The 25,770-nt window shown below is 47.7% G+C and overlaps 5 protein-coding genes and 1 long non-coding RNA gene across 6 annotated transcripts; 2 read left to right on the top strand and 4 right to left on the bottom strand.

Annotated features, from left to right (window-relative positions):
• The first annotated feature begins 121 nt into the window (after positions 1 to 121).
• Positions 122 to 1,497, top strand: LOC120702356 (haloacid dehalogenase-like hydrolase domain-containing protein Sgpp). Its single transcript, XM_039986119.1, has 2 exons — positions 122 to 514; positions 626 to 1,497. The coding sequence occupies exons 1-2, from the start codon at positions 507 to 509 to the stop codon at positions 1,365 to 1,367; spliced, it is 750 nt and encodes a 249-aa protein (XP_039842053.1). The 5' UTR covers positions 122 to 506; the 3' UTR covers positions 1,368 to 1,497.
• Positions 1,404 to 9,553, bottom strand: LOC120702354 (cell division control protein 48 homolog C-like). Its single transcript, XM_039986116.1, has 10 exons — positions 8,583 to 9,553; positions 6,252 to 6,844; positions 5,868 to 6,020; positions 2,971 to 3,087; positions 2,777 to 2,881; positions 2,523 to 2,588; positions 2,344 to 2,408; positions 2,060 to 2,261; positions 1,706 to 1,852; positions 1,404 to 1,589 (listed from the first exon to the last, which is right to left on the bottom strand). The coding sequence occupies exons 1-10, from the start codon at positions 9,349 to 9,351 to the stop codon at positions 1,542 to 1,544; spliced, it is 2,265 nt and encodes a 754-aa protein (XP_039842050.1). The 5' UTR covers positions 9,352 to 9,553; the 3' UTR covers positions 1,404 to 1,541.
• Positions 3,285 to 5,371, top strand: LOC120702357. Its single transcript, XR_005686355.1, has 2 exons — positions 3,285 to 4,332; positions 5,090 to 5,371. It is a non-coding gene; the product is annotated as an uncharacterized LOC120702357 (long non-coding RNA).
• Positions 9,554 to 10,401: 848 nt separating the features above from the next.
• On the bottom strand, positions 10,402 to 11,353 carry LOC120702353 (pectinesterase inhibitor 12-like). Its single transcript, XM_039986115.1, has one exon. The coding sequence runs from the start codon at positions 11,275 to 11,277 to the stop codon at positions 10,642 to 10,644; it is 636 nt and encodes a 211-aa protein (XP_039842049.1). The 5' UTR covers positions 11,278 to 11,353; the 3' UTR covers positions 10,402 to 10,641.
• Positions 11,354 to 11,510: 157 nt separating this feature from the next.
• LOC120702351 (WAT1-related protein At3g30340-like) lies at positions 11,511 to 13,673 on the bottom strand. The gene is made up of 6 exons (XM_039986112.1): positions 13,394 to 13,673; positions 13,214 to 13,276; positions 12,933 to 13,049; positions 12,221 to 12,638; positions 11,951 to 12,102; positions 11,511 to 11,856 (listed from the first exon to the last, which is right to left on the bottom strand). Exons 1-6 carry the CDS (start codon positions 13,582 to 13,584, stop codon positions 11,721 to 11,723), a joined length of 1,077 nt encoding a protein of 358 aa, XP_039842046.1. The 5' UTR covers positions 13,585 to 13,673; the 3' UTR covers positions 11,511 to 11,720.
• Positions 13,674 to 14,325: 652 nt separating this feature from the next.
• LOC120702352 (WAT1-related protein At3g30340-like) lies at positions 14,326 to 16,903 on the bottom strand. Its single transcript, XM_039986113.1, has 6 exons — positions 16,661 to 16,903; positions 16,504 to 16,566; positions 16,282 to 16,398; positions 15,804 to 16,197; positions 15,043 to 15,194; positions 14,326 to 14,831 (listed from the first exon to the last, which is right to left on the bottom strand). Exons 1-6 carry the CDS (start codon positions 16,849 to 16,851, stop codon positions 14,693 to 14,695), a joined length of 1,056 nt encoding a protein of 351 aa, XP_039842047.1. The 5' UTR covers positions 16,852 to 16,903; the 3' UTR covers positions 14,326 to 14,692.
• Between the last annotated feature and the right edge of the window lie 8,867 nt (positions 16,904 to 25,770).

The raw sequence follows: 25,770 nt of genomic DNA, 5'->3' as shown, positions 1-25,770 counted from the left end.
ACTCTTGACTTGGTGATCTGAAAGAAAGATGGCAATTCTTTCTACTCCTGGAAACTGTGTTGAAATGATTTGTGAATTCCATTAATTTGTCAAATTAATCAATGTTTTCTCAAGATTTTTAATTCTAGCTGTGGTTATGGATACTGTTCTTTTTAAAAAAAATGAACTACGATGGAAACCGTGTTGAAAGTGGTTTCTGGAGCTATGCAGCATGAACTGAAGTCAAAGAATAAAAAAAATAACAATAATATGAATGTCTTTTTGAAAAGCAGGCAGGTCAAAAAGAAAAATGGTGGGGCTGGTGAGATGATGAAATGGAATGGCATGGGAGGTGTGTAACATGAGATGAGGACTGCCGGAGCCACCAACCGCGCCAACGAATCCTCACCAACCAACCCTCTTCCTCCCACGTTCTTCTTATATATATAAAAAAAACGTCCAGGCAGCATCATCAATCAATAATCAAGATTGAGAAACTCAAGCTCACCATTTCTTCAGAGGAAGCCATGGAAAGGTAAAAAATCCCGAAGCTCGAATTCAGTCAAGTTTCTCCAAAGTTTCAAAATACTTTGCCCCGAACTAACATTCCAGGTGACATGTGCTGTGATATCTGTATGGCTTGCAGTGCGATCGGCAGCGTCGCTCCTCTGGAAGCCGTCCTGTTCGACATCGACGGGACGATGGCCATCTCCGACCCCTTCCACCACCGAGCCACCTCCGAGATGCTCATCAAGGTGGGCTACAACGACGGCGTGCCCATCACTCATGAGTTCGGCATGACGCACATGGCCGGCCGGAGCAACGAGCAGATCGGCCAGTTCCTGTTCCCGGACTGGGACCGGGGCAGGCTCGACGCCTTCTTCGCCGAGAAGGAGGCGCTCTTCGCCCGGTACGCCGGCGAGGGGCTAAAGGAGATTGCCGGCCTGACGGCGCTGTGCCGGTGGGCCGGCGAGCGCGGGCTCAAGCGCGCGGCGGTGACCAACGCGCCCCGGGCCAACGCCGAGCTCATCATCTCCATCCTCGGCCTCTCCGACTTCTTCCAGCTCATCATCACCGGCGAGGACTGCGAGCGCTCCAAGCCCTTCCCGGACCCCTACCTCAGGGCGCTCCACCTGCTCGGCGCCTCGCCGGACCACACCCTCGTCTTCGAGGACTCCACCGTCGGGGTGCAGGCCGGTGTTGCCGCCGGTATGCCGGTCATTGCCATCGCCGACGAGAGCCGGGAGGGCAAGCTCCTCACCGTCGGCGCCTCGCTTGTCATCAGGGACTACGAGGACCCTAGGCTCTGGGCCCAACTGGGCAAATTGGACGCCACCAGACATCAAGCTGCTGAGGCCAATGGAGTAGTACCGCATAGCAATAGCTGAGCACGACACTGGAAAACAATTTCTTGCTATATTTCATTTCACGCAAAACTGTAGTCGCACCCATTTTGTCATTAACGTATGATGTATCTTTAAGTAAGGTCATACAAAGTTGCCCGTAGGCCATTGATTGCGAGGGATCTCATACACACACCAAAACAGAGACACGATGATCCATCAGTTTGACGAGTATCTCTTTGACAATGCCTCGTAGTGTTTAATTTGCTGCAATCAAGAAGAACGAGATCAAAGGGTGAAATAAGCGAACGTAGGACAATGGTGAGCAGAAAGTAATATTAGCGTTGACATTAGGCTCATGTAGAATCAGCCTTCGCCCACACCTGTTCAGATACTGATGGCTTAACCTTTGATAGTGCATGTTCGAAGTGTGAGAGCTCGATCAAAGAAGAGGAACTCATTGACGATGTCCCATTCCCAAGGAGGAATTCCAATCTCTCCCCCAATGCTGCCATCGCTGCTTCATTGACCTGACAAAAGAAACACATTGGTTCCATTTGAAACACATTCTCAAATCTCAAGTCAGATTGAATTCATCAGCGAGACAGCTGCTCATCCCAAAGCAAAGCAGATCCAAAGCTCATGCCAGGAGGGGAATGAAGTCTACGATACGCAAAATGAAGCACTAGTGCTTTGGACAAGTTAACAAAAGTTCAATGAAATATCACAGAAATTATCAGTGATGATAGGTCGGCTCCAGTGAGACGGTTGCATTCCTCACGATGTGCCAGTGCAGCCAAATCGACATCAGATGAGATGGGCTTGCTTCGAGCATGTGCTTTTAATATTGAGACCCGCTCTTCCGCATTAGGTAAAGGTACATAAAGTTTCTTCCCAAATCTACCAGGCCGTAGAACAGCATCATCTATCACATCGATTCTGCAAAAGAGGGTCTGCAGATATCAACCATCCATTCTGGGTTAAATAACAAAAACTAGGGCTGTCACCATCGGACAGTTACCTGTTTGTAGCTCCTATCACATAGACACCTTGCCGTTGATCAGCACCATCAAGTTCAATAAGTAACTGCGAACAGAAGAATCAGAATTACACAGAACAGAAAAGCAACATAAAGGGGAACACGTTAGAGAATATTGTTTTCTGAATAGGCAGGTTGTACAAAATGTACAATATTCAAACCTGATTTAGGAGACGTTCAACAACCCATCCTCCCTCTTTCCCTCTCTTTGTTGTCAAAGCATCTACCTGCCACATCATATTGAATTAAAACTTGAACTCTGTATACCAAGAGAAACAGCTCCCCTACTGACACAATAAAGTTACTTGACTGCTAAATACAAATGCAGCTAACACCCAGAATTTATTTCAAGAGATTAATCCAGGCTCTCCTCAACATACTGTATTATATGGCAAGGCTGCACATACTCTCTTACCTCATCGAAAAATAGGATGCATGGGGAATTTGTACGTGCACGAGTGAATATTTTCCTCACTTCTGATTCACTTTCCCCAACATACTTGTTCAATAGCTCAGGCCCCTAAAGAACCATAAAAGAAAAACCTTAGACCTAGCTTGTATGATTTCGAACAAGTGAAGTCAAAAAATGGAAATCCAAATGTCATGTACCTTGATATGAATAAAATTAGCCCCTGCCTCATGGGCCACTGCTTTTGCAATTAGTGTTTTCCCACAGCCTGGAGGTCCAAACAACAGGAAGCCAGCTTGCATATTCACTCCAAACACCTTGAAAGACAAAAAACAGAGAGGGCATCTCTAAAACACGAAAAGGCGTCCCCGCACGGGCGATTCTCTGGCATCGCGTTGCGCCACGTCGCGCAGAAAGATATGGGCCGTCGATCGGTCCATCCAACGGCCATGTGAAAAAGTTGATCTCGACCCTGCTGCTCTCTCTCTTTGGATAAGATGCCGCGTCCCTCTGCCTACTGCCCTCTCCGCTGACCGCGACCCACAACCAGGCTGTGCAGTGAAGTGCCACCTTGCCAACCCGACTCCCCTCCCCTTCGGCTGCAGGCTCCCGGCGGCGACTCCCCTCCCCTTCGGCTGCACCGCTGCAGGCGCCCGGCGCGCGGAGCTGTGCCGGCCGGCCGGCGGCGTGTGCTTATCTCCTTCCCCGCGGCTGCAGTCGTGCGGAGCTCGGCTCCATCAACGACCGAGGCCAGCGGCGCACGCGGCTGCCCAGCGAAAGGGCGCAGCATCGCCAGCGCTACGCCAGGAGCAGGACAACCAGCGGCTCGCACCACATCTGTCTCCACCGCGCTCCCTGCCACCACGCTATGGTGCTCGCGCCGCTTGCCCAGCCCTCAGTAGTAGCCATGGACGTACTGCGTCCCCTCTTACCCACCTTTGTCTATTAAGAGCACATATGCACAGCAAGTGTTCGATATTTTGCCTCTATAAGATGATTGCTCAGTTTGAACCTGAAACATATGTGCGGATGAATGATATTATGTTCGTCACCAACTAATGGATATGGACCATTGCCACCATGGCACTTGATTGCCATCTTCGACCATGACCTAGGAATAATTGCATTCCTAGATGAATCTTGGGAATCATGTAGGATATAATTATCATTATCTTAAATGATAGATACAGTGTGTATACTATTTTGTCAACTCATAAATACTTCTAACCTCCAACTCTGGTATCCAAAACTTTGGATTGTTTATTATCTGGGTTAACCATTTTACTATTAGAAGTATTGAGGGTATGACACCTGAAAATTAATTGAACAATGATTAGTTTGATATTTTCATCTCAACTGAACAAAGACTAATTTGATGTCCAGATCGCTTGCATCAGACAATGCCGGCGAGCATCGTCGTCAACTCCACCAAGGCAAGCTACATCAGTCTCTTCTCTGCAGGCGCTGATGGCCTGCTGCTTGCATTTGAGGTCTCTAGGAGACCTACCACCCTTTTACAGAGCTTCATGCAATCGTGCTGGACTATGCTTACAACAACAAAGGTACTTTTATGGACAGCCTCGACCTGCTCGGTGAAATGATAGTAAGGACAACTGCATGCAAATGGCAACCTTAAATATAAAATTGGAAAAGTATCAGGGAGCTACTCACATGTTCTATCACATAAGATTACATAATGTCATTACACACAAACCTGATCTTGTTTGGTTCCTCCAATATGATAATTTTGGCAAGTATATTTGTGAGATTATTTTTCTGCTAATTCTTATCTTAAAAAGTATATTCTCCAATGCATATCTTCTTTAATAACCAACCTATTGCCGGATACCGGAATTTTATCTATGCGAATAGTTCTGAAGATGGCTGCCTATCTATCATTATATATTGCTTCAGAAAATATGTCATCTGAATAGAAGCATAAAGACACAGTAACAACTTCCTGCCAAATTCGAAACAGTATTATTTTGAACATCCACTGTACATAGAACTGTAGAATAGAATATCAACACATCAGTTCTAATCATCAAAAGAGAAACCCAAAACCTTTATAGTTACGAGAACCATGTGTAAGTTGAAATTTAACTCTTGTTGTTTAAACAAAGTTACACATTCACAATATCGCAAAAATAAAAAAAAACAATGGGATCTTCATTGGCCAATGAAGTATATCAATTAACTATGTTGTACAAAGTCTGGCGCTGCCAAGGAAGAATTTTAATGCAATTGCCTTTGTACAAGACCCTTACGGCTACATGTTTGAACCTATTCTGAATACATTTTCTTTTCCTTTTGTTAAAGGATGGGCAATTCCAAAGGACGGAGTTTCTTAGTACCTTCAGAGAAGCAAGATCTTTGGATGAAGTTCCTCAACAAGAAGAAGGATGTACCTGATTACCTTTGTATATGCAGTTTATCAGACAAGAATAATGTTGTTACATTTCATGCCATGCAACTTTTATTCAATTCTTCGTTTCATGCCATGCAACTTTTATTCAATTCTTCGAGATAGATTTATGCATATCATTTTTTGTTTGTATGGCATATGATAGAGAAATATAGAAAAGAAGCCAACTAAGAAAATGTGAAACTTCTCTGCTGACAAAGTGCACCCATATTAGGATCAAATTCTGTCATTCTACAAGAAATTCGTGCCTGCAAAGCTAGCTGAAGAGACAGAGCATAAGCCTAAGCAGAGGCTTGATAGCTGCTGCTCTGCCTCGGCTTCCTCGACCATGATTTTGAGGTCACAGCTGCCAACTGAGCAACATTATGCTTCTACCCCTACGGTCCTACCTCTTTTTATTTTAATTTACAAATTGATTCTTCTCCTATCATTATTGCTCTTTCGCCATTATTCTGAATTGCTATATTGGCATCTTCTATCTACTATTACTCTTTTCATCAATTTAGACAGTGGCATCAATATTCAATAGGCTGGCCCACTCCAAAGAAGGACGCGGCCACGTCAGTGTTTCTAGTGAAAACCAAGTGTAAACAATAGTCAACATGTAAGGTGTCAGTCCAAGTAGTCAGTAGAACACTAGATAAAAGACAGACAGTACAATTCTGTATTCACCTCATAAACTTCAGGATGCTTGATACATCGAATAATGCAGCGGTCAAACTCTTTCCTTAATGAATCAAGACCTCCAACATCATCCCATGTGACATCAGGGACAGATGAAAACCCTTCTCTTCTCAAGGATGGTTGAACCATTTTTGTTGCTTCCTTCAGCAAGTGAAATGAAGACATATATTCAAAACGGTAATCGATAGAAATCTGATATAAAAATCTAATGACAAAAGAAAACTGGGAGGGGGAAATATGCCCCATGTATCAAAATGCAAAAGCTTTAGGGGATAATGTGATCAAACTACAATCCAAATATAGCTTACACTGGATGAAACTAACACAGAATTTTTGAACATGTGCTGTACATGGTAAAGGTGCAAACCTTACCTCAAAGTCATCCATTGTAATATGTAGGCCCTCCACCTCACTGGCATCCCAAGGTTGTCTCCACCAGTCATGCTTGCTGTACTGAGCTTTTCTTTCATCAATTACTTTCTTCATTGCTAGATTGCCTGCTTTGTCCACTAACGCCTTCAGGTCCGCACCAACAAAACCTGGTGTGGCCCTAGCTATCTTGAACAAATCAAATTCGCCTTCAATTCGGAGACTCTGAGTAAGCATCTTAAGTATCTGTTTCCGTGCATTCTCATCTGGAACACCAAGAGATATCTCTCGATCAAACCTTCCTGGCCGCCGCAGAGCTTGATCCACAGCATCAGGCCTATTTGTGGCTCCAATGACAATAACATAACCAGGTTTCTTTTCAGCTGATTCTGCATCCAAATCACTGCTGCCGGCTCCAATATTCTGGTGGAATTGATCCATGCATGTCATTAATTGAGTAACTATCCGTCGCTCCATCTCTCGTTGCAGATTCTCCCTCTTGGATGCAATTGCATCTATTTCATCAATGAATACAATCGAGGGAGCAGTCCTATAGGCCTTCTGAAACAAGCCCCTGATGTTTTCCTCAGAAGCTCCTGCAAGAACATAAGCATTATGAGGTGAGCTTCCGCATGATTCCAGACAGAGAATTCAAACTGTGTGAAGGAATGGATTCCTCTCATTTGTTGGTTAGCCACAAGTTGTTTTGAAAACTGTTAATCATATATGAACCTTTCAGCGCCTATTTAGTATGTCAGGGTTTCATGACTGCTAGCCAGGCTTGGCATGTGATAGAGCCTTGTTAGTAACAGTGTACAGTTGACTGAGGCACTGAGAACTACAGTGATGTTCAGGGGCGGAGCCAGGGCCTGTGCTGGGCATGCTGCAGCACGGCCTAGTTCAGATTGTCTCATGTAAACTTGTAGTTGGACCCAAAAACAGTAGAATTCAGCCTAATTTTAGCTAGTCCAACATTTTGTCCACTCGTCAGCCCCACTTGGAAGCTTTTTCTGCTCTGCCCCTGCTGATGTTAGAGAAAGGTCCATCCATATACTGGAAAGTGCATTAATCGAGCTCATCCATTTTACTAGTTCCTGATTGTAAAAACTATTACTCTATTAGCAACATAACTTTCTACAACTATGTTTGGTATGTTGAATACACATCATGCAGGGCACAAATTATTGATTTTACATTTTAACTGATGATGTCTATTACAACTAAAGGATATAGGCCCCACCTATTCGTGTTTCAGCAATTTCAGGTTCCAAGTGAAATACAGTCTGTGGCTTAAGAAGAAATGACAGAAATGTGTAGGGGATGAAAGCAGGAACGGGAAGATCCCGTACCGACCGACACCGTATTCCGTATATACCAACCATATACCGTATTTTCAGGGAAAAAACGAAAACAGGAAAAAGTTACGGGAAAACAGACGGTAGCGGGAGCGAAATCAGGCGAGGCATTCTCCTGATCGATTCCACGGATCCCGTATTAATACGGGAAATTCCTGTCGGGAATCCCGTTTATGTTTTCTTTTCTCAGACCCAACAAGCAAAGCACCTAAATATTTAATCCGGCCCATCAACTGAGGAGCGCGGGGCACATTCGCTGCTTGTCGCCCCGCCTCTCGGTCCCATTTTATAGTGCACCAGCAGACACCCTTCTATGTCAGTTTCGCGAGGTGGTACTAAAGCTCCTGCGTTGCTGCCCCCTGGCTTGCTGGATTGCTGCCGCCCTCCACGCAAGGGGCTACTAAGGACGCGGCCCACGATGGCCCAAGCATTCACGAAGGAGCACAGAGGACAGAGCAGCAGGTTTCATCAGTTTTATTTCTTTTCTTTTCCTTTTTTATCTTCTTACAATTCATTCCTTTTATTTTTTCATGTATAAGTTTTATGCACGGTTGTAACTACTTTGTTGAGCTAAATGTTTGAAATGGTAACATGTGGTGTTGTTCCCGTTTTGAGTTTTCAATTCCCGATCGTAACCGGCTTATTCCAGATCGAATTATTCTGTTCCCCGATATCCCGTAATATCGGTTTCGTATTCCCGTCCGGCGTTCCCGTTCCCGACAAAAAAATGTGGTTGCGGGAATGTTTTAAGAGTTTTCCCGACCGTTTTCATCCCTATTCACACCAATTGAACACAAATAGCAACATATTTCACATTCCAGCAGCTATGGCATGGGAATCTAATCTATTCACCAAGCAAAGATTAATAGTATTCACTGGCCACGTTTTAAATCAAACATGATCAGTTGATAAATCTTATTGTGTCCAAAAAAAACGTCCGAATTTCCCCAATTTTGATGCAAAGAATGAGAAAACATACCAGATACCCCAGATACGACTTCCGGGGCTGAGATCTTGTAGAATGGCACACCAGTCTCATTGGCAATGGCGTGCGCAAGGGTGGTCTTTCCGCAACCAGGCGGTCCATGTAGCAGCAGCCCAGCTACAGGCCTAACCCCAAGGCGCCGCGGCAGCTCCGGATGGCACAGGGGCACGACCACTTCCATCATCAGCTCCTCTATCACCGCCTCCATCCCACCGAGGTCGGCGAACCTCGGCCCCTTGTCCTCTCTGACGATTCCTTCAGAGGCTGCGGCGTCCGGCTTAGCATCTCCGCTGGCGCCCCCATCGGACGTGATGAGGCGGCGCGCCTTCTCTGCAGCCAACTCAATCTCCAGCTGCTGCTTGTTAGCGGTGGGTTTCCGCTTGGGCGTCTGCGGGCAAGCGACGTACTGGGAGCGGAGCAAGGACTTGGTGACATCGTTGTCGGGGGACGGCTGCGGGTGAGCGGCCTCGTTGGAGACGGAGGTGGAGGAGGAGGTCGTCGCGTGGGCGCCGTGGCGGCGACGGGATGCGGAGGAGCCGGAGGAGGAGGGGGAGGGTATCGAGGAGAGGACGCGGCGGACCAAGGCGGTGAAAGGGTCGAGCTTCTGGCGGCGGAACTCGGGGTGGCGAATGCGGAGGGTGTCGGCGACGTCCTCGGCGGAGGCGCCGGCTAGGCCGCCGTTCAATATGTAGCCGCGGATCTTCCCCAAGGAGGGCGGCAATCTGGAGCGGCCAGCGCCGCCGTGACGCGGGCGCTTGGCCATCGGTGGACGGCGGCTAGGGTTTTGATCGCGGCCGGGTTGCCTCCTCCCAAGCAGTATGGTGGAAGAAGATGAAGAGGCGTGGGCTGCCTTGCGCGGCCCATGTAAATGTTATTCTGTGGGCCTGGGCCGGGCTGCTAACCCCTTTCCTTCCCATTATGTCACTCAAAATGTACTAAGCTCAAATCAACCAAACATTTCTTTTATTTATTGCATCTCTGAGATGAGATTATGCGCTAACTTTTCTCAATTAGTGCCTGTGAAAATAACAAAATATTTTTTTTACACGCTCAAATACACATAATTTTATGAATACATGCTCAATTAGATTTATGTTAAGTAGGGAATTCAGGCATGCCAAGACTATTCAACATGTATGATGTACTCTACTAACTCATCAATAAAAAGTCAACATATATAATCAGGACACTTACCGGGAGCATATCTGGTGGAAACTAGGGTTGTTGTGCAACCTTGGAAACTAAGAATCTGATCCATAAAATGCTCATCCAGTGGCTAAGGATAGAGGTGGGGCAATTTTCCACTTAGCCGCTCGCCATTAGCCCCACTAATTGTGTTTTTTTTTTTTTGCAAATCTCCCCTAATCTGGTTACTCCGTTTGTCCGTCAGCGACGTTTCGTTTCTATGGAAGGCTCGCCGCCACCCGCCCGCGCTTCGCTGCCGCCCGCCCGACCGCGACCTTCGGCGGAGGTTTTGCCGCTGAGGATCTTGGTGCCGCGACGGAGGCTGTGCAACCATAGTATTGTTGGGTTTTTTTTGCAGGTTTGGTTGTTGAGGTGGTGTGGGTTCCTTTGGTCTGTGGGTTGAGCGTGTTGTCCTCCTTGTGTTGCTTGCTGTTGTACGTGTTGTCGCTATATTTTATCGTTTGTGTATGCGTTTTTTCAGTGTTTCTCTATTTTTAGTGTTTTGTGCTCTTGTGGTGGTCAAGCTCTGTTTGATCGCATTAAAATTGTGTTTGTAACCGCTTTTTTCTTAATTAAAACATACTCAGTCATGGTCGCGAAGAAAGAAAAAAATTGGACACAAGGGGGATTGGAGAAAAAAAAGATTAACAACAGCTAAAGAAATACTCTAGACATACAAGATCGATCACATACATATGTAATTAAATAATTAATTAATGTGGGAGAAGAGAGGACTCCGATCCGATGAGCTAGACTTGTGATGGCTTTGCATTGGGCGCAGCAAGCCATGGCGGCAATGGCGGCATTCGTGATGCGTTGATGATGATCGAAGAAGCGACAGTAATAAATAATGGCGATCAGGCCGGATTCAGGAGGCGATGCCGGTGGTGAGGCCGAGCGCGACCACCGCCATGCGGGCGTACTCCCTGTCGTGGGTGGCGACGGGGACGCGGTCCTCGCCCTTCCAGACGTCCTCGCAGCTCTCGGCGGCGCCCAGCGCGGCGGCCAGCTGCTGCGACGCCTTGCCGTAGATGCGCGCCCGGAGGTTGTCCAGCGCGTCGCGCAGCACGTCGGCGGCGGCGCTGTAGAGCTCCCGGCAGTGGTGCAGCCGCGCGCGCGCGTGCGGCGACTCCACCACCTCGTTCAGGCCCTCCATCCTCGCCTCCGTCGTCGCCGCGTGGTCCACGGCCATCCGCGCCGCCACCACCGCCAGCTTGTGCAGGTCCGCCGCGTCGCGGCTCCGGGCGTCCGACGCCAGCGACGACACGCAGTGCTTGTAGCTCACGCCCGCGCTCACGCTCGCCGCCTTCTGGCACGCCTCCTCGATGCTCATCACCGTCGCCGCCTGCGCGCAGCACGGCGCCGCGCCGGTGCCCAGGAGGAGGACCGCGGCGACCACGGCCGGCAGGTTGATCCGGCGTTCTTGCATTGTTGCTTCTATAGATTGCTTCGACTGATCCTTCCTTCTTGCTTGTGCTTGATCCTGTTTGTGTGCGAAACACATCCGCTCGCTCTTTTTATCGCCTGGATGGTGGCCAAGAGCCGTGAGGTCAGGAATTGTTCACGGAGGGGACGGCACAAGTGTCCGATGCACAGATCTTGCATTGGTTGAACCATTCTAAGAGTAAGAGCGACGCGTTGCTATTCTTGAACACGAGCGAGCAGAGAGCATTGCTCTCTCATTCAGTCTGTGGCCCTACTTGTCAGCCACCCAGCAGTGGACGATGCATGCTGCTCTGAGATCTCAATTTTTTTTCTTTTTTCTTTTGGGAAAAAAGTGCACATCTTTTCTTCCATTGGTCACTACTATATGTTTAAGTATTTGTATAGACTAGCATACAACAGTGAGGGCTTGGTGATCATTTGCGCTAGCTATGACAAGTTACTCTCGGCCATACTAGCTATGATTACAATACAGCAGCTTCAGGTCATGCAGCCAAAAAAAAATCACACTTTCTCTTGCTGTTCTACCTCTGCCTGAACCTGAACCGGCTTCGCCGAAGCGACAGCGTTGGCAGCTTCCTCTTTCTTTCCCCACAGAACCATGTAGAGCCCAAGAATCACCAGCACTGACCCTAGCACGCTGAGAGATCGTCATCAAGCAACAGTTAGATTAAGCACTGCAGTTGCAAGTAAAAATGAGGCTGCTGCAGCTATGGAGCAGATGATGGGATGACCTTCCAAGGTAGAGCGGCTCATGAAGGATGAACAGATCGATGCCGGCGACGAAGATCTGAGATAGAGGGCTGAAGGCAGCAGTGAACACAGGGCCTCTCTTCTCCACACAGTATGTGAGCAGAAGGTACCCCATACCAGATGCCACTACACCCTGAAACATCACACACACTTTGCATCGATCAGTGGCTGTGTAGGATTTTAATCTACTACAACACAGCACATAAACGTACATGGTGCGTGTCTGCAAGAGTAGTTCAATACAATCTTACACAGTACACAACAGTGACGATCTCTGTTGTCCCCTTGAGAGCCCAGACTGCAATGCTGGCTCTTTGTATCGACAGGGCCAGCGCTCCTGCCTGAATGAAGCTGAAGAGAGACATGAGCGCCGTTGCCGAGTACACGGCCGGGTACTTGCTGGTGAACTTCCTCTGCAGCAGCAGCCACAAGGCAAACCCAACAACGTTTGCCAGCATCGAGACGGAGCCGAGCACCCACCGGACGGTGCCGTGCTCTCCTCCGGCTTGCCTGTGGCCACTGCTGGAAGCCGCCGGACTGATGGATGGTGTGGTGTGGGTCAGTGCTGAACCCTTGTAGAAAGTGAGCATCATTGCACCGCCGAGGGAGATAAGTGTCCCTGAGATCTTGGCACTCCCTGACATGCTCCTCACCTCTACTGATTCAAACCTAAAGAATTGTTGTTGGTTTCAGTCTATAAGTCTTGTTCGAAAAAAAAGTCTATAAGTCTAAAGTGGTACTGTTTCAGCGATCCATACAAAAAGCACAATGATCCTAAAGCGAGTGATGAGCTGGGCTAATTGTAGCATGCATGTGCATTTAGTAGATTTTTTAGGATGCCATAGCAGTGATATATAGCGCTGTGTCAGGTGAATTTGCAGCAATCTTATAAATATAAATAGATACTCTAAAGTTACATTAGATAAAGCCTTTCAGACTGCTGAAGAAGTGTGGGTTTTTTACCTGAAAGCGAGTGATATCAGGAAAGTAACCACTGGAAGCATATTGGAGAAAGTTGCAGCAAATGTTGCTGTTGTGTAATCCAATCCGACGAACAATGTGTACTGAAGCAGCACCGGCCTGCAAAATGCATGTCAAAAGGAAACAATTAATAACCTCGGTCTCATCGCTTATGAATGATCAAGGCTGGAACTATCCATATTCTAAAAAAAAAAAACTAACCTAGGTCTCATACTGATGAAATCAAGCTGAATAACAGTGTGTAAGTTGGATTGTTAATTTACCCAATAATTCCACTGAGGAACGTGTACACAAAGATTTCAGCTGTGAACTTTGGTCTCATCTTCCTGAAATAGCCATTGATTATTCGCGAGAAGCAGACCAAAACAACAGTGGTCAAGGAAACGACCAGCAGATTCTTTACTGTTAATTTTTTTCCCCTTTTCCTTTGACATAACTATTACCTTTCCTTGAAGTAGGCAATGGGGCCAAGGAACACAGTGGCCACCATTTGCCGGAAAGTGATGAGGACCAGCCTGTTCATGCCCTGGTTCAGTGCCTGCTTGATCAGTGCGGTCATGATGGCGATCACGACGTTGGTGGCGACCATTGCCGCCGTCGGCATCCACTGCTCCATGCATCCTGCACTCCACATCTCAGGCAACCAGATCACCTGCAGTGCGCTGTTCCTGAGCTAACTGCGCGCGATCTGATGGCTTTGTCTGAGCAATTTGTTCTGGTCATATGTCATGGTTTTATAGGGGTGCCGAGGTGCTGATGGCCGGCATCTGCAAGCATGTTCGTTTCGTTTTCTCAACACGTGACGATGAGTTGTGACTAGGGTTTTGGGATTGTTTGCTGACCTCAGAATATTTGCAATCTGGAAGATTTGGATGTTTGAGCAAATTGCGCAACCAAGTGAACAGAATAGGTGTCTTTATTAGATAGTGCGGTGGAGAATTTTAAAGTTCCTCACTCATCTTTTTATCAGTTTTGGCAAGCAAGGTGTGACATGTGATCCTGCATCATCAATCGCTTCAACTGTAGGGCATTGGATGCTGTTTCCGCACTAAATAAACATTGGCATGACCTGATCAATTCAGATTTAGGGCCTATTTAAGAACATGTAGGAAAACATCTTTCCATGAGAAAGCACCAAAATCCAATACCCACTGTCTCTTCTTTCATTAGCAAAGATTGCTTTAAGTCCAAATCAAATCCAAAGCATTGATTCGCCGCCCTCACAGGAGCATGGGTGCACCATGGATCGTGGGAAGAACATTTTTTTCTCTCCCCATTAATTTTCGTGTTCAATATGACAGAATAAAAAGACATTTTGACATGTCGAACTTTGGGTAACTCATGCCTCCATTCACTAAGATCCTAAGACCAAGTCTTGTAGAGTGTGATAAGATTATAAGTACTTCCATGGTTAGGCCCACTATACAAACTAGGTTACAGTGCTATATCACGGTTGGCAAGCAAAAAAAACACATGCTAGAAGACAAGTACTATTTTCCTGGGCTGTATTCTTTTATTTAGAGGAAACAACACAAATACTAATTTGCCCACAATCTTTCAAAAAAAAGGCCACAAAGGAAACAGGTACTAGCAGAATTATTAGTACCATTCTTTTTAGTATTTCCATATAGGGGTAGGAGAGCAAGCAGGAAATTCCGTATGTCCTGTAGCACAATCCAAGAATTGTGTATTTTGGTCCTTATGGTTTGTTTTAGAAAGAATATATTGTGGTTTGGTCCTCATCATGATTTGACTTGCTTCTCCTTGTCCTCCTCCTCTTCCTTGGCGGCGGATGACGATGCTTCCGAGGCCGAGGCATCCCTCTTCTTTCCCCACAGCAGAATATAGAGGCCCAGAATCATGAGTATGGATCCCAGCACACTGCATGATGGATAACAACAAAATACAAAAGTGATGCAATTTGGTCCATCCATTGCAATTCCAAAAACTCAGCTGCCATCACTTCAACGTGATGTATATATGCAGGTATCTTTGTGTGCTGATGAGTTATCATGAGTATGTATGGTATAGGGAGAATTTCGATAGCGAACAGCTTCTTGAACTGATGGGTGATGGGTATGGCAAAGCTTACCTTCCAAGATAGAGATTCTCATGGAGAAAGAAGAAGTCGATCATGGCAACCATGATCTGAATTATAGGAATGAAGGCTGAAGTGAACACCGGCCCTCTCTTCTCGACGCACCATGTCATCACCACGTAGCCCACGCCAGACCCCAAAATTCCCTGAAATATAATCATATGCTTGAATGTTTGATTCAAGAAGGGAAAAGGGAATACATAATACTACTATTTTCTTCTTTGGCTTTTTGATGGTCTTTCAAGGGTTACCAAGAGGTACGTGTAAATCCTGGTATCATTAATTAGTACAAATTTTGGTTGCAAAAAAAAATTTGTACAAATTTTAGTAATTCCTCATAAAAAAGATAGATTTCTTAAAGCTTGATTTGACTTTAGTTGTGATTGAATAGATATATGAATTACAAGAATTCGGGGGGTGGGTGTGGGGGGGGGGTAGTGATTATCTTAGAAAACATTTGTATTTGTACTTTTGCCATTCCAGGAATTCTGACGAGTTTTCTACTAACTTTTCGGGGGTCAAAGCTACAGGTGCTTTTCGGATTGGCTTCAGGGTTCTTCCTGTTTTATGCCAGAAATGATGGTTTGGTTCCATTGTTTATCTGAAAAAGCTACTTTGCAATTTATCAAAGTACTTTTTATTGTCATGCCTATAAGGGCTTCACCAAGCAAGGATTCAAGGGCATTTTATCAACAGGAACAGAAGCAGTGTAAAGATACCAATAGAAAGTGACAAGGGAAATAAAGTCATCTTACTGTGTATAAGACTGTAACGATCTCCAGTGGCCTCGTCAGAACCCACACTGAAGCTCGCCTTTGTATCGCCACTGTCAGGCCCCCGCCTTGCAGGGAACTGATCAGGAACATGTAAGCGGTGCTGGAGTAGAGTGCTGGATACTTCTTGGTGAGCTTGGACTGAAGTAGAAGCCAGAAGGAGAAGCAAAGGCAGTTTGCCAGTAATGCTACAGTACCCAGGGTCCAGCTCTTCTTGCCAGACTCTGCTGCATGATCTGGGCTCTCAGAAGGCTCAGCTTGGTGTGTCAAGGCCACACCCTTGTAGAGGGTAAGGAGCATGACACCAGCGAACGACATGAGGGTTCCGATGATCTTTGCAGCTCCTGCCTTGTTCTTCATGTTCAGTGACTCCACCCTGAATGAAGTATGTATTCCAGGGTTTCAGACAGCACAGGAGGACCAAAAGCAGGAAATGAAAAATGTTTGGATCCTGGAGCACCTTAGCAAGACTGCAATGAGGAAAGTGAGCACAGGAGCCATGTTGGTGAAAGTTATAGCGAATGTTGCAGTCGTGTACTGCAGTCCGTAGAAGAAGGTGTATTGAGAGAGAGCAGCGCTGGAAAGAACAAACGAAAAGAAATGAATCAAACAGAATAATTCACACATAAGAAAATATTGGCCTAGTTGTCAACTAGTATGACCAAGTGATCAATGACTGTACCCAAACGCTGCACTGAAGAAGAGGTACACAAGGATCTCCAGTGTGAGCTTAGGCCTTGTGCTCCTGAAAAGACAGAAAAAAGGGAAGGAAATTCAGCATCACATTACAGTCCAAGTTCTGAACTTTGATCATCCACTGAGAAGTCACATTTCTGTACCGTTCTTTGAAATAGGCAATCGGAGCAAGGAAGACCGTGGCCACCAGTTGTCGCAGTGTGATAAGTACTAGACGGTCGAGACCCTCCTGCAGCGCCTTCTTGATCAAGGCTGTTGTCACAGCAGAGATCAGGTCAAAGAATAGCATTGCAATCACCGGTTTCCACTCATCGATGTGCGCCATCCCCAACATTGCTGCTTCAGTTGTGCTAAGTCTTTTGGCCCCTTCACCTCAATTGCCATAACAATGCTCCTGTAATGGACTATTTATAGGTCTTTTACTTGGTAGTGCCTCTGATAAAAGAGATGTGACAGCATATGCGCAATTACCCTTTACCCAAAAACAAACGGCAATGGTGCTACTGATTAAAAAAACACATAGATATATAATATTCAACTGGAAAGGGCATATGTGGGACATCCAGAATTAAATCAGCGTGTAAATGTGAAAGGGAAGAATCCTCAAATAAACAGTCCACCGTGACATTATTTCTCTCCCAGAACCATGAAAAGTTGCTAAGTTGTCTAAATATTTTGACCGTGCAAATGTCTTGTTTGTCGCGAAGTTGAGAGTGGTGGTGGAACATGATGGAGCAAAAAATTAAGAAAAATATAAAAAGGTAGGGAACACTTAGCACTATACCGAAGCTTAAGGAAGAACCAGAAAGAGATAGGCCTAATTGTCTGCACAGTTTGAAAATCCTGTCTAGATAGCCTACACACTTGACGCCTTTCATATCAGTGATGAGCAAGCAGTACTACTCCGTAGCGGAGAAAAGGCGACGCTACCCAATCCAAGGGAAAGAAGGAGAATTAGTGGGGCGATCACCTCGTATATATGAAAGCTCTCTGCCTCATCCACCACCTTTAATTTTGTGATCACTACACTAACCGTCACCTGTATATACTCCTCATTCCTGCTGCATTGGTGGTGCATCAGTATCAGTATCACTGGCCAGTGCTGGTGAGGGATGCAACTGGTTCATCAAGCGCATGAAAAATATGCTTCGATCCAATTGCTCATATCGGATCCGGTATCTCGTCGTACATGCATAAAGATGAAGCTGAGGGACAAGCAACTACCTCCAATTTGCATAGAGGAATGGACGAGCAGTTGTCGCGAAGCGCAAAGCACATGCCACGGTGCACTGCACTTCGGCTGCAATTGCATTTGCAGCAAGTGGCCATACTGACCTGGATGAAATGGGAGTACGGTGTAGTTCATCGCCGACAAGGCTACTAGACTTAGAATGGCATAGTGTTTCCACCAAAGTTCTCTGATATTTTAGTAGTTTGCAGACAGGAAACACATTGTGCAGAGAGCACTGAGCTCAATGGTCATTTTCAATTGTATCAGTAACTGCGAGTTAATATCTATGTATAGACATTTTTGACCGAGCACCTGTCAATGGTCACCTTCAGTGGTTACAGCAGCGAGTGGACAGCTCGCATGTCTCTACTGCAACTGCAACGTTGAATTCATGATTCAGACACGCAAGATCCTGATGCAGATCGAATTACATCCTTGCACGGTCTGGATCGCTTGTGTTCTCCAATAGCAATATCTTATCCATGTTTGGAGCAAGAGCTAGCTAGGCAAAGCTACAAGAAGAGAGGCACCACTCTGTGCATAAAGATTGAACACATGGAATGCAAAGCAAAGCAAAGATAAAAAAAAAGCTTGTGGGCGTGCCCTAGCTATCAAAGTGCGTGCCCTCCCTAATTGTAAAGCTTGTATAACGTACATATTATTAGACCTTTACTTAACAAAAGTTTTTGTCTTTTGCATGCGTCGGCAACATCACTGGATTTTTTTTCTTCGGGGAAAGAGATTGTGCGTGCTACTCTACTAGATTTGCTAGTGGATCTGCTCTTAGCATTGAGAGCGTCTTACCAAAAAGAGACCTTTAACCGTTATGATCAACAAGCTAATGCTACCCGCAAAAAAGAAATGCTATATATCGCAGTAGTGCGCATTGTAATCGATCAGCTACTATACCTGTACTCTAGATTGTGAAATAGTATCACAGCAGATCTAGTGGGCGTCAGCTTCAAGCATGGTTTATTGTACAGCATGGCATGGCAGCATGGATCAACATGTTGTATTATTCAGATCTTTGCCTTTTTGATCGATTGGAATATGTACACGTAATGTACTCCCTTTTCTGTTAAAGGCAAGCAAGTAACCTTCCCAATCCCATCCGTAAAAAGTTGTGAGGGTAGTTATTATTATTAATGAACTAATAAAAGATGACGATGAATGCTGCCATGCCTTCCTAATCTTAATATATTGAGAGAGAGAGAGAGAGAGAGAGAGAGTGCGTGATAATTGGGCTTACTGGATTCCTAATTTCTTGGGCTCGCATACTGGACTTTGTGGTGGCCTGTATTGGGCCTGAACTTTCCTTTCCGTTGACAGGGCATCAGTGGAATTTATTAAGTGATTGACAGTTAAAGCATCATTGAAAGTGATCGGGTGCTCTAGCCTAAGAGGGGGAGGGGGTGAATTAGGCACTAATAAAAACTCAGACCTATGGCTCCAACTAGTTTGCACAAAACTTAAACTAAAACATGCTATCAAAAAGTGCAACTAGGTTGTTCTAGTGAAAAACCCCTATCCCAAAAGAGTTTAGCAACCTATAGCCTTTCCTACCAAGAAACTATTCTATGAAAGTAAAGGCATACAAATTACTAGAAAGAAATGCGGAAGCTTAAAGAGCGGGATAGGAGATAGCAAACTCTTGACGCGGGTGTTTATCCCGTGGTTCGGTTAGCCACAAAGGCACACCTACATCCACGTTGTTGTAGCACTCACTAAGAGTATTGCTACTCGGCCACCAAGTCTCTTCCGTGAACACAATCACGGTCACCTTGGCCCCGTGTTCCACTAAGGAGCTTCTCCACAAAGGATGGGGGTCTCCACGTCCCCCGCACAAAGGTGTCGTCGCCGCTCCACACCAAGTCGGAGGGTCGATGACGTTGCCGGCGAGCTCCACGCTCCAAGGTGCCGGCGCACCAAGCTCTTGTTTTGGTTCACTAATGAACCACAGCACAAAGGCTCTAAGCCTTGCAAACTCACTCACTAAGAGCTAATCCTTTACACAACACTCTCAAAGTGTGCTAAGGGCTAAGGATATGATCTTGATGCTTTTGTATGGCTTGGAGATGTTCTTGGGTGTGTGTGGGATGTCCAGCAACTCCAGCAATCTTCAAATGGCCGGGGTGAGGCGTATATATAGGCCACCAAGTCTTGTAGCCGTTGCTCCAACGGTTAGCTGAAAATCTGCGTACCACCGGAAGAACCGATGCCTCTTGGCAGGGTAGCGTCGGTTCATCCGGTCACTCATAACACGAAGTAGCCGTTGGACTCCTGATGGCTGACGCAGAGACCACCGGTTGAACCGATGCTTTGCACCGATGCCTCACCGGTTCAACCGGTGCTGAAGGAATCTTCTCCTGGACGCTGACGTCATTACACCGGTGGTATGCACCGATGCACCGTCGGTTGAACCGGTGCTGAAGAAACTTCTTCTGGGCACTTGACATCGTCTCTGGTACAAAGGACGGCCATTGCACCGATGCCCTATTTTAGACCGTCGGTTCAACCGGTGCCTATAGGCTGACTTGGCTTCGATTCCCTTCTGCACCAAAGTATCAAGGCGTCGGTTCTTCCGACTACCATCGGATGCTCCGATGCCCTGGCGTCGGTTCTTCCGGTGCTCCTGAATCGAAGAGCTTTCAGGGCGCAGTCCATCGGGCCTTGCTACGCCTATCTTCTCTTTCTCTTTGTCATCACTTGAACCTAAAAGCCTGAGAATGATTATCTTAACAATCATATTAGTCCAAGTGTTGTGTTGTCATTCGATCACCAAAATCACTCGAAATGGCATCAATGGTGCCATGTTCGTTACAATCATACAGTCATATTTTTTAAAACTATATATTCAAATTAAAACCCAACTGTACCATTGTGTTCCTGCGACGAAATTTTCAAAACAAGATAATATTTGAATAATTTTTTTTGATTTTTTTAAACACAAAATAATTTTCTTTTTGAAGCCGTAACAATTGTTCCAGCAATAAAAATGTTCCGTCCTATGTATTATGTATGGTTTAACTGTTAGTTACATGTGTGACTTGTAATATTTGCGTCATGAGCTGAGAACTTATCATCTTTCAATTCTATATATGTTTATTTATTGTCATCCATCGCACGGTCGTACACAACTGTTTAATACTGTACACAGCCCTGCCGATGCAGACATGAAAAAGCTAGTGTCGTTTGACGAGAACCAGCTAGCTAGTGTTTTTCGTCAGAGCAACTCCAGCCGGGTGACTAAATAGGTCTCTATCTCTTCTTTTAGTCTCCCAGGTGGAAAAAACAATTCCAGCCGGGCCCCTAAACGGGCTACCATTTTGTGAAGGCCACTAAATTTTGGTCCAGGGCCCCTAGAACTGGAGGCCCTCTATTTCCACCCGACACATGGGCCCCACTTCTTTTTTTTCCTTTTTCTCCTCTGGTTCACTCGCTCGGTCGATCCACTCCTCCCGCGCCGCCCGCCGCCGCCACCATCCCGCCTCGCCGTCGCCGGAGATCCTCGCCCACCGCCGGTAGACTCCCCGCCATGGCCAGATCCACCCCTCTGGGGATGGACGGCCGGCTTGGGGCACCGACAGCGACGGGCCGAGCCGGACCAGGCCGCCGCTGTGCCTGGTCGGGGCGTCGCTGCCTCGCGGCATCTCCGGCGACGGGCGCCCTCCCCGGTCGACCGCGCCTACCTTGGCATCCAAGAAACGCCGCTCGACATTCGTGGCACCCACACAACCGGCAGGTCCTTTTCCCGGCGGCATCCTACCTCGCTAGAACCTCGATCCCGGGTCGATCCCGGCGGCGTCCGGCCATGCCAGGTCCCCGACGCCGCGCTCGCACCCGGCGCCTTCCTGCCTCGCCATCTCTTCCAATCGCCTCCACCCGGCCCCCTCCTGCCTGCTCCCCTGCGCCATGAAGCACCACATCGCGGCTCTGTCTTCACCGGCGCCGGCAGGAAGGCCCAAACGCCGAGCTTCTCCGAGCCGGCACAGCTTCCGTCGCACCAAGTCCAGAAGACATCAATGGAAGCCGCCGCCGCCGCCTCGGACACCCGAAGAGCTGCCTCAACGACTTCACTCCAAGACGACGGCGACTACTTCAGCTCCTCCTCGATGCCATTGTATGACTGGAGCCCTACCCTGACTGCCGACAACACCATGCGGGTAGGAGCAACTCCACCTAGTTCTCAATTTAATTTGGTGAATGTCGACAATATAGTAGTTGTTCTGTGAATGTTGATTGGCGATTTGTCAGTACATTTTTGCCTCTGTGATAACAACCGACTAGCCTCTGCATTATAGGACCCAATGGACAGTTCTCAGTCATTGGTGGACATACTGACACAAGACTCTGAAGCCGATCAGGAGGTTCTCACACAAGCACCAATCCCAGATAGTGGCGGTAGCAGAGGGTGGGGAGGAAACTACAATCACAATGAGAACATCCAGTTGTGTTGGTCTTGGATGGCCATAACATTTGGCCCAAAAATAGGAAGTGATCAACCAAAAGGCACATATTGGAATCTGATAGCACAACACCATCATGAGAACAAGACTTTTGTCTCTGATAGAAATGTTACCTCACTTGAAAAAAGGTGGAATGGCATCCAAAGGGAATGCGTTCGGTTTCAAGAATGCATCGAGAACATAGAACGTCTCCGTCCAAGTGGCGTTCCGCATACAGAATATGTAAGTTCGTAAATTCATGACTTCATCAAATGCTTCTCATTCTCTAATTGTTGATTTCATCTTTGTTGCAGATCAATTTAGCGCAAAAATCCTATGATGAGACCAAAGGTTTTCCTTATTTTCACTGCTGGATGGAGGTCTGCCATACCGAGAAGTTTCAAACAGTATATGAAGCAATTAAACAAGCCCAAGGAAAGAGGCAAAGCAAGCCCACAACCCCATCGCAAAAAGCACAAGAAGATGATCGTGCACCTTCCAAGCGACCTCCAAGTTGCAAACAATCAAAACAGAAACAAAAGAGGAATGATGGAGAAGATGAATATGCCATACAGCTTGCAACCTTTATACAAATGAAGGCAGAAGAACATCAGAAGCGCGAAGAAAGATGGAAAGCTGAGAAGGACCTCGAGGAGCGAAAGTTGCTGTGGGATCAAGAACAAAAGATCATGTTCTGCAACACCTCCAACATGGATGAAAGCCAAAGAGCATATGTCAAGGCAATGAGGCAACAAATAGCAAGTTTCTCATGTGAAGACTATTTTTCAGTGAACTACTGCAAGTTTCAGTTACTGTTTACATGTGATTGATGTCTGCAACATTTGTTTGGCCATTCAACATTTGATGTCTGCTGTATAAATCACAATATTACACTTCAGATTAGCAGTCACACGGTCCCTCCAAACGCAAGTAGCTCTGGTTCCAGGGCTGCTTCAGGTATATCGTGTTCATCCCCTGGACTTACACTGTCTGGGTATAGTTCTGCATATCGTTCCCAAAGTCCGTGCTGCCTTAACATGCAATTACCGGTGACTGTTCAGAAGACTATTTGGAGTACAATCTATTGACATATTTGCGGCGGCGCGGGGGAGAGGCGGCCGGCGCGGCACGAACTCGCCGCGGATGCGGGAGGGAGAGAGGGAGGACGGTGGCGAGGCGTGAGGTCGCCGATGCAGAGTGAGGACGGCGGCGTAGCGCGAGCTCGAGCGCGAGCGTTCGCGGCGGGAGAGAGTTACTTTCTTTCGCTGACAGCTAGGTCCCACTGGCCAAATTGATTGAGGGGCCATCATTTGGTCGGGCTGGCGAGAGTTCTGAGAGGATTTCAAACCTCTAAATTTTATGAGCCAGCCCAAAATTACAAGATAGGGGCTCATGTTTGTTCAGCCGGCTGGAGTTGCTCTCACAGCCAGCTTGATCAGTACTAGTGTACTACTCCGTAGTAAGACTGTCTCCAACAGGTGACCGAAAAGGGCACCCAAACCCAAAATGAGTCCTTCACAGTGGTTTGCCTATCCCAAATCGCGCTCCAACGGATCACCCAAACCAAGGACCCATTTTGGGTACCGACCGAGACAAGACGCAGAAATGCGTCGTCTCTCTCCGCACAACGCAAATCTCGTCCGCCCTCGAGAGAAAGCAGAGCCAGTTCCGATCCCTCGACGCGCCGGAGAGTTCCGCCCGGCGCCGGTGAGCTCCAGCCGCCACGCCATGGTCGCCACTCCGCCCCGTTCCGCCGCCGTGGGCTGCGCCCGAGCTCCAGCCCGACGGGCCGCCGGGAGCCGCTGTCGAGCTAGCCCGCAGCGCCGCCGGGGGTCGTGGCCGTGCGCCAGAAGGGGGAGAGAGGGATGGCCGCGGCAGAGCTTGGCGGCGCGCCTCCGCTGCCGTCGAGGCCGCCGCGCGCGCCCGCGTTTTCTCGCGTCGGAGCTCGGAGGTCGCGCCCGCGGAGGCTCACGGCGATGTCGAGCTCGCCAAGATCTAGGCGAGGTGGTGCCCGGCCTGCTCGCACAGAGCTCGACGCTGGCGAGGAAGCAGGCCCTGTGCCGGCCACGGCGCCGCTCTGCGCAGGGGACAGAGCAGGGGAGGGAGGAGGAGTGCGCGGTGGGGGAGGTGGAGCGAGGAGGGCCGGTGGCGGTGGGGCGGAGGGAGGAGCGGCGGCGCGCGGGCGGCACAGGGAGCAGTGGCGGGGCGGCCTGCATTGGTAGTTGCGGCGGGGCGGCCTGCGCGGGGAGCGGCGGCCAGGCCGCGCCGCGCGCGGGGGAGCTGCGGGGTGGCCTGCACAGGGAGGAGCAGCGGCGCGCGGCCTGCATGAGGAGCAGTGGCGGGGCAGCCGGCGCGGGGAGCGCGAAGCACGTGCACGGGCGGCCGGGGACCAGCGGGTGCGCGGCAAGGCGCAGAGGCCGCAGCATCCAGCGGGCGTCGCGGGGAGCTGCGGCCGGCGAGGTGGATCCGCATCAGGGAGCCGCCGGAGCGGCGAGGACGGGCCGCGGCGAGCCGCCGGCGGGGCGACGCGGGGAAAAGCAGGCGGTGTTTGCGTCGGCTGTTGGAGAAGCAGCTGTTTGGGTCCGTGACCCTTTCCATTCGCACGACCCAAACATGGGAATGCATCTTGTATTTGGGTTCCCTTTGTTGGAGATAGCCTTAGGAAGGAGTTAGTTGATGAACAGCTAGCTAGCTAGTGATGGCAGGTGCACCAACATCCACATCCACATGGCTTGCCGGGTCGCGGTCGGTGGCAAATCATACATGCAATGCATCCGACCGACCGATCCAATCCTACCAGCTCGATCGTACGTACGGCCTATCTAGCTAATAAGCCCCATACTAGCTAGCTAGGTATAAATAGACGCGTGCATGGAGACGAAGATGGGACTTGCTTGCGGAAGGGCGGCTCCGCTTCATAAAATCAGCTCCACCTTTTAGATTCAGAAAAAAGGTGGAGCTGATGAATCCATTTGTGGCTGATGACTCCTAAAATTGTAGGATATGGTAGCAATAGTCTCTTTTACCCAAACGCGCCCATATATAAATAAATATGATTCGATCGATCGCATAAATAAATAAATAAATAAAACTCTGGCTCGCTGCATGCACATCTGAGCGATATATAGATCAGTCTCGATGTGATATCGATGCAGGCCCCCACAAAATTAATTAACTTGTTGGTTAGTGCGGCTGATTAGATTCACATGGCCTGTCTCTTTTTTGTACCCCGGCCCGCCCGCCCGGCCTCTACATACATACATACTATACGCAGGGGAGATCGACAGCAGCATGGGCATATGTGCAGTGCAGCAAACTAGCTAGCATAGAACGTGTCATTTTTGTCTCAGCTCAATCGTCACTACTATAGCTACTACCAAACTACTCCCCTGTTAACTTGCATTTTTTTTTAAAAAAAATACCATTTTAATTGTATAGAGAATCAAAGCTAGATATATATATTCTGTAAAAAGAGCTCTTCCAAATAGTAACCTATAAATTTGACGGTGAATATATTTATTGGAATACTACTGGAGAGTGGAGATGCTCCTATTGTCAATAATAGAACCACCGTTCA

Source organism: Panicum virgatum, chromosome 4K (assembly GCF_016808335.1).
Source record: "Panicum virgatum strain AP13 chromosome 4K, P.virgatum_v5, whole genome shotgun sequence".
NCBI classification, from domain to species: domain Eukaryota; kingdom Viridiplantae; phylum Streptophyta; class Magnoliopsida; order Poales; family Poaceae; genus Panicum; species Panicum virgatum.
This window is presented reverse-complemented; position numbering and strand designations above follow the sequence as displayed.